The following is a 13,193-nucleotide window of genomic DNA, read 5'->3' as shown; positions in this document are numbered from 1 at the left end:
AGGCCAGACCAACACGCGAAGAAAAACATTCCAAACAGAGAGGACTTCAGGAGGAACAGCTCAAACAGCTTAAACTCCGCTACCTCGGGCCAAGGCAGGCCCGTCAATATAGTGAGTGAGTGAGTGAGTGAGTGGGGTCACACATCTCTGTCTGGAGTTGCATCTGTTATTGGTATTGACTCAGTTTTAGACGTAGAAATTATCTCTAAAATACTGCCACCAGTGTGCAACATGGAAAATGTCCAACAATGAAGACAGTGAGAAACTGTGGCAAGAAAAGCATGCAGCAGCATCCTCTAAAAATTATAGTGGCTCAAGTGGAGCATGGAGTCTACTGCACCTGTGAGGATGTTCTCCAGATCTGAGGACCAGTATGCTGTCAGATATACTAAATACCTTGGTGATGGGGACTCCTCTTTGTTCAAAGCTGTAACAGATAAAAATCCGTACAATACAGCATAGATAAGTTGGAATGTGTTGGCCACATCCAATAAGAGGCTTGGTGGTAGGCTTCTTCACTTGCTGAAAGAGAAGAAAAGTGAAGTACTCGAGGATGGAAAACCACTACGAGGAAAAGGCAGGCTTACCCTGAAAGAAACTGATTCTCTTCAGTTATTTTATGGGAGAGCTATCTGGAAAAAAACACATAATTTAGAGGCAATGAGGCATGCTGTATGGGCATTTTTTTCCCACAAACTATCCACTGACCAAACACCAATGCACAATCTGTGTCCAAAGGACAATTGGTGTAAGTTCAACAACAGAAATGAGACATATTCACATAAACACTCATTACCAGAACCTGTTATGAATGCAATTAAGCCCACATTCAGGTTTCTTGCAAATCCTGATTTATTGAGGAAATGTCTTCACGGAAAGACACAAAAAGCAAATGAAAGCCTCAATAATTTGATTTGGATTAGATGCTCAAAAAGGACATTCTGTGGACTTGAAGTACTCAAAATAGGTGTCTATGGTACAGTTTTATGTTACAATAATAGCAGAATCGAAGTGCTGAAGAAAACTGATATAGATCCTGGCGTGTTTGCAACAAAAGCATTTTACACCATCAACGAGAGCAGGGTCAAGAAAGCTAACAGATCAGTGTCTTACCAACAAATACAGGCCAGGCAGATTCGAAGAGGAGAACAGAGAAACCTGGAGGATAAGGAGTATCAGTATGGAGGATTTTAAAATTGGGGTACACTTATTACATGTAGAAATATGAGAAGAAAATCTTTGAACCTCATTTTCTTTATTTTAAATTTTTTACATTATTAGAAGCCTTCTCTCAAAAAGTATATGCGATAATGCTATGAAATTTTCAGGAACTGCATGCAACATGTTGCTGTCTTCCTGGAACTAATAAATACGAGCTCCTGCAATAGCATTCTGATTTTTTGATGATTGTAAGTAGGAAAAGAAAGGTAATTTTGGATGTGCAAAATTAAAAACTCTGTTAATGATACAACTTGTACCATAAATTAATAACTGTAGTTCAGTGGTCTTATAACCTTCTCAAGACACTACCATAATATTTTCAGATTAATTACACGATTAGAATTTGAGTTATGGCTTTTTATAGAAAAGACAATAAAAAAATTAAAAATTCAAATTTTTGGTGAAATATTAAATCTGCATTTGTTGGTCTTCCTCCCTTTCCAGCATTTCTGGGAGTGCTGTATTTCTTGAGCAACTGTTTCACGAGCTCCACGTCGAAGTCTAGCAGCTGTGGTTTTTTATCATTTTTCATTTGGTAAAGTACCTGTGCATTCTGTACAGACATGTCCATGAGGTGAAAGAAAAGTTTTTATACCATTTGATTAACTTTTGCACATATTCAATAGAGCTGATCGTCAGTTTTATCTGTTGTTCCGATGTTCTGGCTATATTTTACAACAGTACTTGTTTCTTAATTTTCTCACCAGTTTCTCTGTTGTTCTTCTCTGATTCAACAATTGTGTCTGAGTGAATTGTTGAAAGCATATCTCTTGCCCATTAACTTTACTACCAACATACCATCAGTATGGTGTGATGTTATTTGTTCTTTCTTTAGTTTTCAAGGAAAATTCCTTTTTGGTGTAACTGCCTCACAGGCACCAGTTCTATTCTTGCCAAGGCTTGTATACCAATTACCTCAAAAAATATTGTGAGCTTTGTTGAGGTGATGCTTCAACACAGTAGCTGCAAAGGCACCAGAAACATCTAGACCACAAGTATCTTCAATTTCTGTTCCTCTTCCTGTGTACACTATCATATCTAAAATAAATCTGGTTTCGGCATCACACAGTATAAACAGCTTTATTCCAAATATGTGCCTGTTGCTTGGTATAGACTGTCAGAAAACAAGTCTACCTTTCCCAAGCATTAGAGACTCATCAATGCACAAATTTCTGAATGGTTTAGAATTCACTTGAATTTCGCTGTCAAAAAATTCACAACATGCTCTATTTTATCAACCCTATTCACCTTCTGAGTGTCTCCAAAAATGCATGCATCACTAAAATGCAGCATTGGAAGGACTGTCAGAAATCTGTCCCTAGGCACTACTTTTGAAAAGAACGGTTCTTCAGTCAATGGGTCTGTAGACCAATAGCCCTTCAGTCTATCATTTTTTACATGAGCAATCATCGCGCAGACTGTTAAAAAATTATAAATCTCGTCTGCACTTGTATCTGTCGATTGTATTCCCCTGGAAGATCTCTGTCATCAATTATTCACTACTTGGTATAAGATGTTAGTTTCACGGGCAATGTATCTCACCAATTGCCTGTCAACTATATGCTCAAACATTCATTTTTATTAGGTTCCACACTGAGTCCACAATGAGGTTTCACTCTATAATTATCTAAATTCTGACACGAAAGCACACCATCGGTAATCTGTCTGTACTCACTATTTCTGACCTTTTGCTTCTTTCTCACCTGTGAAGGACCCGGTTTGTGAATAATTTCCACATCACTTGATGAATCTTCACTTTCTCTAGATAATACTTCGCAGTCTTCACGGCCTTCAAAATTACTACGAAAGTCTGCATCAAAGTCTTCATTTAGTAGTATATCTCTGAATTCCATTGTCACTCAAACCTTATAAATGCGTCATTCTCAGCAAGACCTCTTAAAAACACAAGTAGAGCAAGACGATCACAAGAAATGTCAGCACCATTCACTCACATGAGGGATTAATTGTACCAGTATGGTATCAGATACACACGACAGAAAAGTGATAAGTATTTGTATGGCCACAGGCTCGCATAACAATATGTTCGCCCCATACCAGTAACAGTTACCATCTACAAAGGATTAACTATGCAAAATAGACCAAAAATTATGACATATAGTATCAGTATTTATGCATTTGAATGAAACATATATCAACCCCAACCACTTTAAAACATAAATACCGTGGACAGGAGCAGTATTTATGTTCCAAGCTGAGAACATTTATACACGTAGATAAGTTTTTAGGAAATATTGGGTATACACTGGTATTCTGTGGTGAGGGCTATTTGCAATTATGGGCCTTTTTTTTTTTTTTTTTTAATATGCGTGTGACATGAACACTCTCAAGTCGCTAAAAATACACAACAGCTGGAGATATACTTCTGTTCACAATTTCTCCAACTGAACTCAGTATTCTGCTGAACATAATTTATGACAAATCATATAAATCAGTTATCAGAGATCACATAAAATCTTGAGTCCTTGTTGTCTTTTCACAAGATGAACTGTTGATCAATAACTTTGTAAAGGTAAATGTATTATTTATTTTTAAAGAGATCTCATCTGGAGAAGGTAGGTAGTTCTAACTTGATGTAGTCATGAATGGCTGTATGTCTTGTGTTTCAATTTTCATTGGTCTGTCAACTTTTCGATAAACTTGTTGAGAACCACTGTGAAGTAGTTTTTATTCCATTTTATTAGTACTGTTTATCATTATAATAATAACGGATTTAGCAAATTTCAGTTGTATTTCTAAAATACACTTTTCTATAGTCTCTTTGCCCGTAGAGAACAGTGCCTCTTGAACATCAAAGCAGACAAAAATTTAGTCACCCATTGGAGACATCTCACTAATACCTCTAGCCTTGATAACAGCCTCAATCTGACAATGAAAAAGAGTCCACAGCTTCCTTTAGGTACATCATATCTAGCTGAAGCCACAACCTGATGAACAGGTCCCATAGAGCTAGTAGATCCCATAGAGCCAGTTAACTGTGAGGGTTGACTGCTGGGTTTCACCTGCTGTTCCAAATAGCCCTAGATGTTTTCATGGGATTCAGATCAAGTGACTTAGCAGTTGGGGTGCAACATGAAGTTCAAGAGTCTGTCAAACTGAAAACGTACACCTGCAGTGCTGTGAGTACAGCTGTCGTCACCTTCAACGACAGGAGTGTACACAGCATTCTCATCATGATGTAGAAGGAAGGGCAACTCTTGGTCACCAAGAATGATGAAATGAACATCTTGGGGTACATTCACAATAACCCTAATTTGTTGCCTCGAACCACAATACATAAAACACCTCCAAAAATTACAAAACCCTGTACACACAGCAGATTAAACACCTCATTGGGCTGTCAGTGCACTCACCACTCTGCATCGTTTGAAAGAGGCAAAATTGCACCTCGTCGGATCACATTTCATGCTCCAGTCAGTTACTGTACATTTTCTGTGTAATCTGACGTGTTGAAGATATGTAGCTTTGTGAACAATGACCTTTTGTGAGGTACTCCAACTCCAAATATTTATCAAGAGTCATTCCACTCCATTCCCAAACTCTGTGGCATTGGTACAGCAATTATGGTAGTGTTATAGGGAGAATTCAGTTACGGTTGCAATCACGACCAAATTATCTTTATACCAGATATCTACTGTGTGCAGCTTTCTTCACAATGTTCATTTAGAAACTGGATGAGATAGTTTTGCATCTCTTGGGAGCAGAATTCCCAGTCAGGTTTAAAAATAATTGTCACTGATGAAGACTATTCATATCCCCCATTCCTGTTCGCTAGGATCCTGTTCTTAGGCAGTTACACATGGCTGTGAAACACTATTCCTTCTGAAAATGTTATAAAGTCTGCATTAGTACATCAACAAATCACATAACTTCATTCACCGTGTGGTCATGAGTATATCACTGTGTGGTCGTGAGTATATCCAAAAACAGCAGCTCCTTTCTGCCGTTAAGTCACGTCTACAGATTGACCCAGCTTAAAGCACTTATTCCACACAACCAAATAACATTTACATGCCACTTCACTACCATGACCTATGTCATCCATGGAAGGTCACATGATTGCCTGGTATAGAACGTACACCGTGTTCAGCACTACTGCGAGACCGGTGTGCTCTTTTAACAGGGTAAGTATTATTCATTCTGGTGAACTATCTTCACAAATACTGTTTAATATATAATAAGAATGCATTTTACCCTTATGCAATCTTTTTACCTAATTTAGCAACAGTCTGAACTTCTAACGTTTTGACGACAAAGTGTGAGTGTGGGCCTGGGTTATACTGATTTATTTCCCCAAACCACATTCCACTTCTTTCCGAGATGACTTACTGGGGGTTTGCAGCCACTCTTCTCTAATGGATATCCAGCTGCTGGAAACACTCTTTGACTTATTCTCCATCGAATAATGCTAGGTACAGGAATTTTCACGCCTCTTTCTACTTGTGAAATAAGTAGCCATACAAACTTTACGTTTCATCAATCAGCGACGTATTTGACTTTCAAGCACAATAAAAATTTTCACTTTCAACACAATATGTAACTTCAGTAAGTCTCTTGTACAGTCGTATGTTAGAAACAAATTGATTTACATTCAAAAGGAAGTCTGCTTAGACACCATGACTTTCAGAAAGAGAGACTGAAAAAACGTCTTGCCTCTAACAAGGCTGAGTCAAGAGTCTATAAGAGTACTTTTTCAACTGTTCTTGTTTCACATAACAAAAGTCAATGACACAATAAGCACAGAGCGGCTTAAAAACTCCATGGTACTTCCTTACACAAGCACTAAAACCTCTATGGATTGCCCGACAGGTACTTGTCGATGCCGTCCGACTGCCGCGTCTTACTTTCTTCCCATGACTGATTTTAAACCTGCACACACAAACACGTGATACGCAGTAGGTAGGATTTTACCATCCCACACTCGTATCTAGAATATTGTGTGTTCGAGATAGTAGAAGGCTCAGTGGTTCTAGAATTTACACAAAAATTCTTGAATCACTACGAACTGCGTACCAACTATAGCTGCAACTGCACATTAATTTACTTCAGTGGAATGTTTCCCATACACTTTCTTTCATGGATTGGGAAAGCCTTTTAAACAGGGTTCTAGAAATTTACAAATTGTGCAAAAAATTGAATAACGGAACTTCCTCCCAACAGTTTTTAATTTCTTTCTATGGTAAAGGTGTCAGCTGTAGCAAGGGCAAACCAGTAATTGAAGAGTGAACATCAATTACATTAATGTCATTATTCTAAATCTTCACATATTTTCACATTACAATCCCCTACATTTCATTATCTAAGCAGTCTATATATGCACCACAGATTATTAATGAATTATATTCCACAAAATCATTCCTCAATTAATGGAAATGTGAAAACTTTCTCAAAAAAGAGGTACGAAGATTCAAGAAGCACAAGAAATGTAGAATAAAACATTATTTTACAATAATAGCATGCATTTGTCATGTCAAAAAGCCACGAATAAATAGTAAAAGAAAAGAATAACTGTATTTTAAGCATCTTAACCAGCAAACAATAAATTTTAAGTGGACTGCTTATTAGTGTTTTACAATCTTTTCTGATAATTAATATAAGTTACATACAAAAATTACTTACTGGATCAGCCTTTGGATCACAGCTGAATACAAAGGACGAACTTAGGTTAACTTCTTGTCCAAACGGGCATGAAGAGCCATGGTAGTACTTCAGAATGACCTTTTTGTTGTCCATACGGGGGGTGATTACTGGGTAGCCCAGACTCTGTCAAAAATACAACAAAAACACTGTTTCTGAATTTGGAATCAGAGCAGAGTGTCTGTGACACATCAAAATACCTTATTCCACAACAGTCTTGGTAACTGTATTTTCTACAAACTCATGGAGCACATTAGTCTTTTTTCATGAATATATTTATAGTCCTGTAAAATCTATGATTCAGTATATCGAGTACATGATGAAAAAGGTGACTAATAAGAACTGGCAGAGAACCTTCAATTACATGTGGTTTACAAGGACCAACCAGGTTGGATCCCAATGTTTAATCACAAAGACTATTCAAATCTAGCATTCCTGTTCACTAGGATCCTCTTCTTAGGCCGTTAGCACTCATAATGCATCTGCTGGATCACTTTCTAGTCCTATCACATTTATTGTCACCATTCTGCAAATTTATTTCTGTTTTTAGGTGCTGATTCTGAATTCAAACTCTGGCCTTCTCAAAGTCGTCATGTGTCGCTCCCCCCCCCCCCCCCCCCCCCCCCCACCCAAAAAAAAAAAAACCACACAACACAGGCAGGTTGATAGACACACAAACATACACGCAAAATTCAAGCTTTTGCAACTAACGGTTGCTTCACCAGGAAAGAGGGAAAGACGAAAGGATGTGGGTTTTAGGGTTTTAAGGGAGAGGGTAAGGAGTCATTCCAATCCCGGGAGCGGAAATACTTACCTTACGGAGAAAAAAAGGACAGGTATACACTCGCACATACACACATATCCATCCGCACATACACAGACACAAGCAGACATTTGTAAAGGCAAAGAGTTTAGGCAGAGATGTCTGTCGAGGTGGAAGTACAGAGGCAAAGCTGTTGTTGAATGACAGGTGAGGCATGAGCAGCAGCAACTTGAAATTAGCGGAGGTTGAGGCCTGGTGGGTAACGAGAAGAGAGGATATACTGAAGGGCAAGTTCCCATCTCCAGAGTTCTGACAGGTTGGTGTTAGAGGGAAGTATCCAGATAACCCAGACAGTGTAACACAGTGCCAAGATGTGCTGGCCGTGCACCAAGGCATGTATAGCCACAGGGTGATCCTCATTACCAACAAACACTGTCTGCCTGTGTCCATTCATGTGAATGGACAGTTTGTTGCTTGTCATTCCCACATAGAAAGCTTCACAGTGTAGGCAGGTCAGTTGGTAAATCACGTGGGTGCTTTCACACGTGGCACTGCCTTTGATCGTGTACACCTTCCGTGTTACAGGACTGGAGTAGGTGGTGGTGGGAGGGTGCATGGGACAGGTTTTACACCGGGGGCGGTTACAAGGGTAGAAGCCAGAGGGTAGGAAAGGTGGTTTGGTGATTTCATAGCGATGAACTAAGAGGTTATGAAGGTTAGGTGGAAGGATTGAGAGGCAAGGCTGGAAGTCAGAAATTCCTGGAAGGTTTGGAGAGGGTGATTTTGAGGAAGAGGAGGTGGGTCCCGCTGTGACGGAGGACGGAACTGTTCCAGGAATTTCCCACTTCCAGCCTTGCCTCTCAATCCTTCTTAAAAAACCTTAATCCTACTCCCAACATCACCACTGCTGAAGCCCAGGTTATCCGTGATCTGAAGGCTGACCAATCCACGACCGTGGTACTTGATCGTCGGGAGTACGTGGCTGAGGGACTGCGTCAGCCTTCAGACAACACCACATACAAAGTTTGCCAAGGGAACCCCATTCCCGATGTCCAGGCGGAGCTTCAAGATATCCTCAGAACCTTAGGCCCCCTGCAAAACCTTTACCTGACTCCATCAACCTCCTGACCCCACCGACACCCCGCACCCCTACCTTCTTCTTAAAATCCACAAACCCAATCATCCCGGCCGCCCCATTGTAGCTGGTTACCAAGCCCCCACAGAACGTATCTTTGCCTACGTAGATCAACACCTTCAACCCATTACATGCAGTCTCCCATCCTTCATCAAAGACACCAACCACTTCCTTGAACGCCTGGAATCCTTACCCAATCTGTTACCCCCGGAAACCATCCTTGCAACCATTGATGCCACTTCCTTACACACATATATTCCGCACATCCAGGGCCTCGCTGCGATGGAGCATTTCCTTTCACGCCGATCACCTGCCACCCTCCCTAAAACCTCATTCCTCATTACCTTAGCCAGCTTCATCCTGAACCACAACTTCTTCACTTTTGAAGGCCAGACATACCAACAATTAAAGGGAAGGAACAGCCATGGGTACCAGGATGGCCCCCTCGTACGCCAACCTATTCATGGGTCACTTAGAGGAAGCCTTCTTGGTTACTCAGGTCTGCCAACCCAAAGTTTGGTACAGATTTATTGATGACATCTTCATGATCTGGACTCACAGTGATGAAGAACTCCAGAATTTCCTCTCCAACCTCAACTCCTTTGGTTCCATCAGATTCACCTAGTCCTACTCCAAATCCCATGCCACTTTCCTTGACGTTGACCTCCACCTATCCAATGGCCAACTTCACACGTCTGTCCACATCAAACCCACCAACAAGCAACAGTACCTCCATTATGATAGCTGCCACCCATTCCACATCAAACGGTCCCTTCCCTACAGCCTAGGTCTTCGTGGCAAACGAATCTTCTCCAGTCCGGAATCCCTGAATCATTACACCAACAACCTGAAAACAGCTTTCGCTTCCCGCAACTACCCTCCCGACCTGGTACAGAAGCAAATAAGCAGAGCCACTTCCTCATCCCCTCAAACCCAGAATCCCCCACAGAAGAACCACAAAAGTGCCCCACTTGTGACAGGATACTTTCCGGGACTGGACCAGACTCTGAATGTGGCTCTCCAGCAGGGATACGACTTCCTCAAATCCTGCCCTGAAATGAGATCCATCCTTCATGAAATCCTCCCCACTCCGCCAAGAGTGTCTTTCCGCCGTCCACCTAACTTTCATAACCTGTTAGTTCATCCCTATGAAATCCCCAAACCACCTTCCCTACCCTCTGGCACCTATCCTTGCAACTGCCCCCGGTGCAAAACCTGTCCCATGCACCCTCCCACCACCACCTACTCCAGTCCTGTAACCCGGAAGGTGTACACGATCAAAGGCAGAGCCACATGTGAAAGCACCCACGTGATTTACCAACTGACCTGCCTACACTGTGATGCATTCTATGTGGGAATGACCAGCAACAAACTGTCCATTCGCATGAATGGACACAGGCAGACAGCGTTTGTTGGTAATGAGGATCACCCTGTGGCTAAACATGCCTTGGTGCACAGCCAGCACATCTTGGCACAGTGTTACACCGTCCGGGTTATCTGGATACTTCCCACTAACACCAACCTGTCCGAACTCCGGAGATGGGAACTTGCCCTTCAGTATATCCTCTCTTCTCGTTATCCGCCAGGCCTCAATCTCCGCTAATTTCAAGTTGCCGCCACTCATACCTCACCTGTCTTTCAACAACTTCTTTGCCTCTACAGTTCCGCCTCGACTGACATCTCTCCCCAAACTCTTTGTCTTTAAATATGTCTGCTTGTGTCTGTATATGTGGATGGATATGTGTGTGTGTGCGCGAGTGTATACCTGTCCTTTATTCCCCCTAACGTAAGTCTTTCCGCTCCCGGGATTGGAATGACTCCTTACCCTCTCCCTTAAAACCCACTTCCTTTCGTCTTTCCCTCTCCTTCCCTCTTTCCTGATGAGGCAACAGTTTGTTGCGAAAGGTTGAATTTTGTGTGTATGTTTGTGTTTGTTTGTGTGTCTATCGACGTGCCAGCGCTTTCGTTTGGTAAGTCACATCATCTTTGTTTTTAGGCATATTTTTCCCATGTGGAATGTGACTTACCAAATGAAAGTGCTGGCAGGTCGACAGACACACAAACGAACACAAACATACACACAAAATTCAAGCTTTCGCAACAAACTGTTGCCTCATCAGGAAAGAGGGAAGAGGGGAAAGACGAAAGGATGTGGGTTTTAAGGGAGAGGATAAGGAGTCATTCCAATCCAGGGAGCGGAAAGACTTGCCTTAGGGGGAAAAAAGGACGGGTATACACTCGCGCACACACACACACACACATATCCATCCACACATATAGAGACACAAGCAGACATATTTAAATACGTCTTTCTGCTCCCGGGATTGGAATGACTCCTTGCCCTCTCCCTTAAAACCCACATCCTTTCGTCGTTCCCCTCCTTCCCTCTTTCCTGATGAGGCAACAGTTTGTTGCGAAAGCTTGAATTTTGTGTGTATGTTTGTGTTCGTTTGTGTGTCTGTCGACCTGCCAGCACTTTCATTTGGTAAGTCACACACACAGAAGACTGCCGAGGATTAGAGGGGTAAATGGGGTAACTCATGAAGACATACAGAATCAAACTAAGAAAAACGAAAATTATGGGACAAGGTTGACTAAAAGTAGGAATGTGTTGATGTTCTTTCATCTGAATTGTAATACCGCTGAACCAGAATCTAACATATGGTAATAACGCCTTCAGAAACACTATCCTCGGGTCGTTAACTTGTCAGGGCTCGTAACATTTTGATTAGACAAGTGAACATTATATATATATACACATACACACACACACACACACACACACACACACACACACACACTTTACTTCTGCTTAAGGTTACACACCAGATAAATACTTTCATAAAATATTTTCTAATATTTTATATCAGATGTTACAGTGTTTCTCTTTTCAAGAAACACTTTTATTGCTCTCTACTTCTACCACTGTCAGTTCTTTTACTCCCTAAACAGAAAACTCATCCCCTGTTTATGTCTCATTGCCTTATATAATTCCCTCGGCATCAACTGATTGAAGTTGGCTACACTACATTACAGTTGTTTTCTTTTTGTAAATGACTACTCTGCAAGTCACACATAAATGTGGCAATTGTCAGGCTATTTCTTGACCATTCCATTCTCAAACAGCGTGTGAGAAACACCGACACACGCATCTAGCCGTGCAATCTCTAATTTCTCTTATTTTGCCCTACAGAGCAGCAATAGCCCAGAAAAGGCAAGCATACTGTATACAGTGTCTTTAGTAGATTAATTACACTTTCTAAGTGTCCTGCAAATGAAATGCCATCTTGGGTCACCTTCCCCACAACATTTTCTATGTGATCCTTCCAATTTAAGTTGCCTGTAATTGTAGTCCCTCAGTATTTAGTTGATTCTAGTGTATTCCCATGCCACTCTCAATCACAACCCCTTGCCACAAGGATCATTTCCCTGTGGAAGACCCACGTGCAAAACCTGGCCACTCCACGCACACAATACTCCCTATTCTCATCATGTCATAGTTTTAGTTTAGTTTAGTTTTAGTTATGTCATTTTCTGTAAATCTTTTCCTGATTATTTTATCGATATATGTGGAAATGTTGGAACACGTGAGGCAATACTGACCCTACGACTTATATTAGAAGAAAGATTAAGGAAAGGCAAACCTCTCTTTCTAGCATTTGTAGACTTAGAGAAAGTTTTTGACAATGTTGATTGGAATACTCTCTTTCAAATTCTGAAGGTGGCAAGGGTAAAATACAGGGAGCGAAAGGCTATTTACAATTTGTACAGAAACCAGATGGCAGTTATAAGAGTTGAGGGGTATGAAAGGGAAGCAGTGGTTGGGAAGGGAGTGAGACAGGGTTGTAGCCTCTCCCCGATGTTATTCAATCTGTATATTGAGCAAGCAATAAAGGAAACAAAAGAAAGTTCGGAGTAGGTATTAAAATCCATGGAGAAGAAATAAAAACTTTGAGGTTCGCCGATGACATTGTGATTGTGTCAGAGACAGCAAAGAACTTGGAAGAGCAGTTGAACGGAATGGACAGTGTCTTGAAAGGAGGGTATAAGATGAACATCAACAAAAGCAAAACGAGGATAATGGAATGTAGTCGAATTAAGTTGGGTGATGCTGAGGGAATTAGATTAGGAAATGAGACACTTAAAGTAGTAAAGGAGTTTTGCTACTTGGGGAGCAAAATAACTGATGATGGTCAAAGTAGAGAGGATATAAAATGTAGACTGGCACTGGCAAGGAAAGCGTTTCTGAAGAAGAAAAATTTGTTAACATCGAGCATAGATTTAAATGTCAGGAAGTAGTTTCTGAAAGTGTTTGTATGGAGTGTAGCCATGTATGGAGGTGAAACATGGACGACAAATTGTTTAGACAAGAAGAGAATAGAAGCTTTCGAAATGTGGTGCTACAGAAGAATGCTGAAG

The 13,193-nt window shown here is 41.0% G+C and overlaps 1 protein-coding gene across 2 annotated transcripts in view; it reads right to left on the bottom strand.

Annotated features, from left to right (window-relative positions):
• LOC124711315 (cation-independent mannose-6-phosphate receptor) overlaps positions 1 to 13,193 on the bottom strand; it is a 640,574-nt gene that overhangs the window by 307,101 nt on the left and 320,280 nt on the right. For both annotated transcript variants that reach the window (XM_047241343.1, XM_047241335.1), the window contains exon 17: positions 6,859 to 7,002. In XM_047241343.1, coding sequence (XP_047097299.1) covers positions 6,859 to 7,002 — 144 coding nt within the window. The remainder of the gene's footprint in view (positions 1 to 6,858; positions 7,003 to 13,193) is intronic.

This window comes from Schistocerca piceifrons, chromosome 1 (assembly GCF_021461385.2).
Source record: "Schistocerca piceifrons isolate TAMUIC-IGC-003096 chromosome 1, iqSchPice1.1, whole genome shotgun sequence".
Lineage (NCBI taxonomy): Eukaryota > Metazoa > Arthropoda > Insecta > Orthoptera > Acrididae > Schistocerca > Schistocerca piceifrons.
The sequence above is the reverse complement of the archived record's forward strand: the minus strand, read 5'-3'. Positions and strand labels throughout refer to the sequence as shown.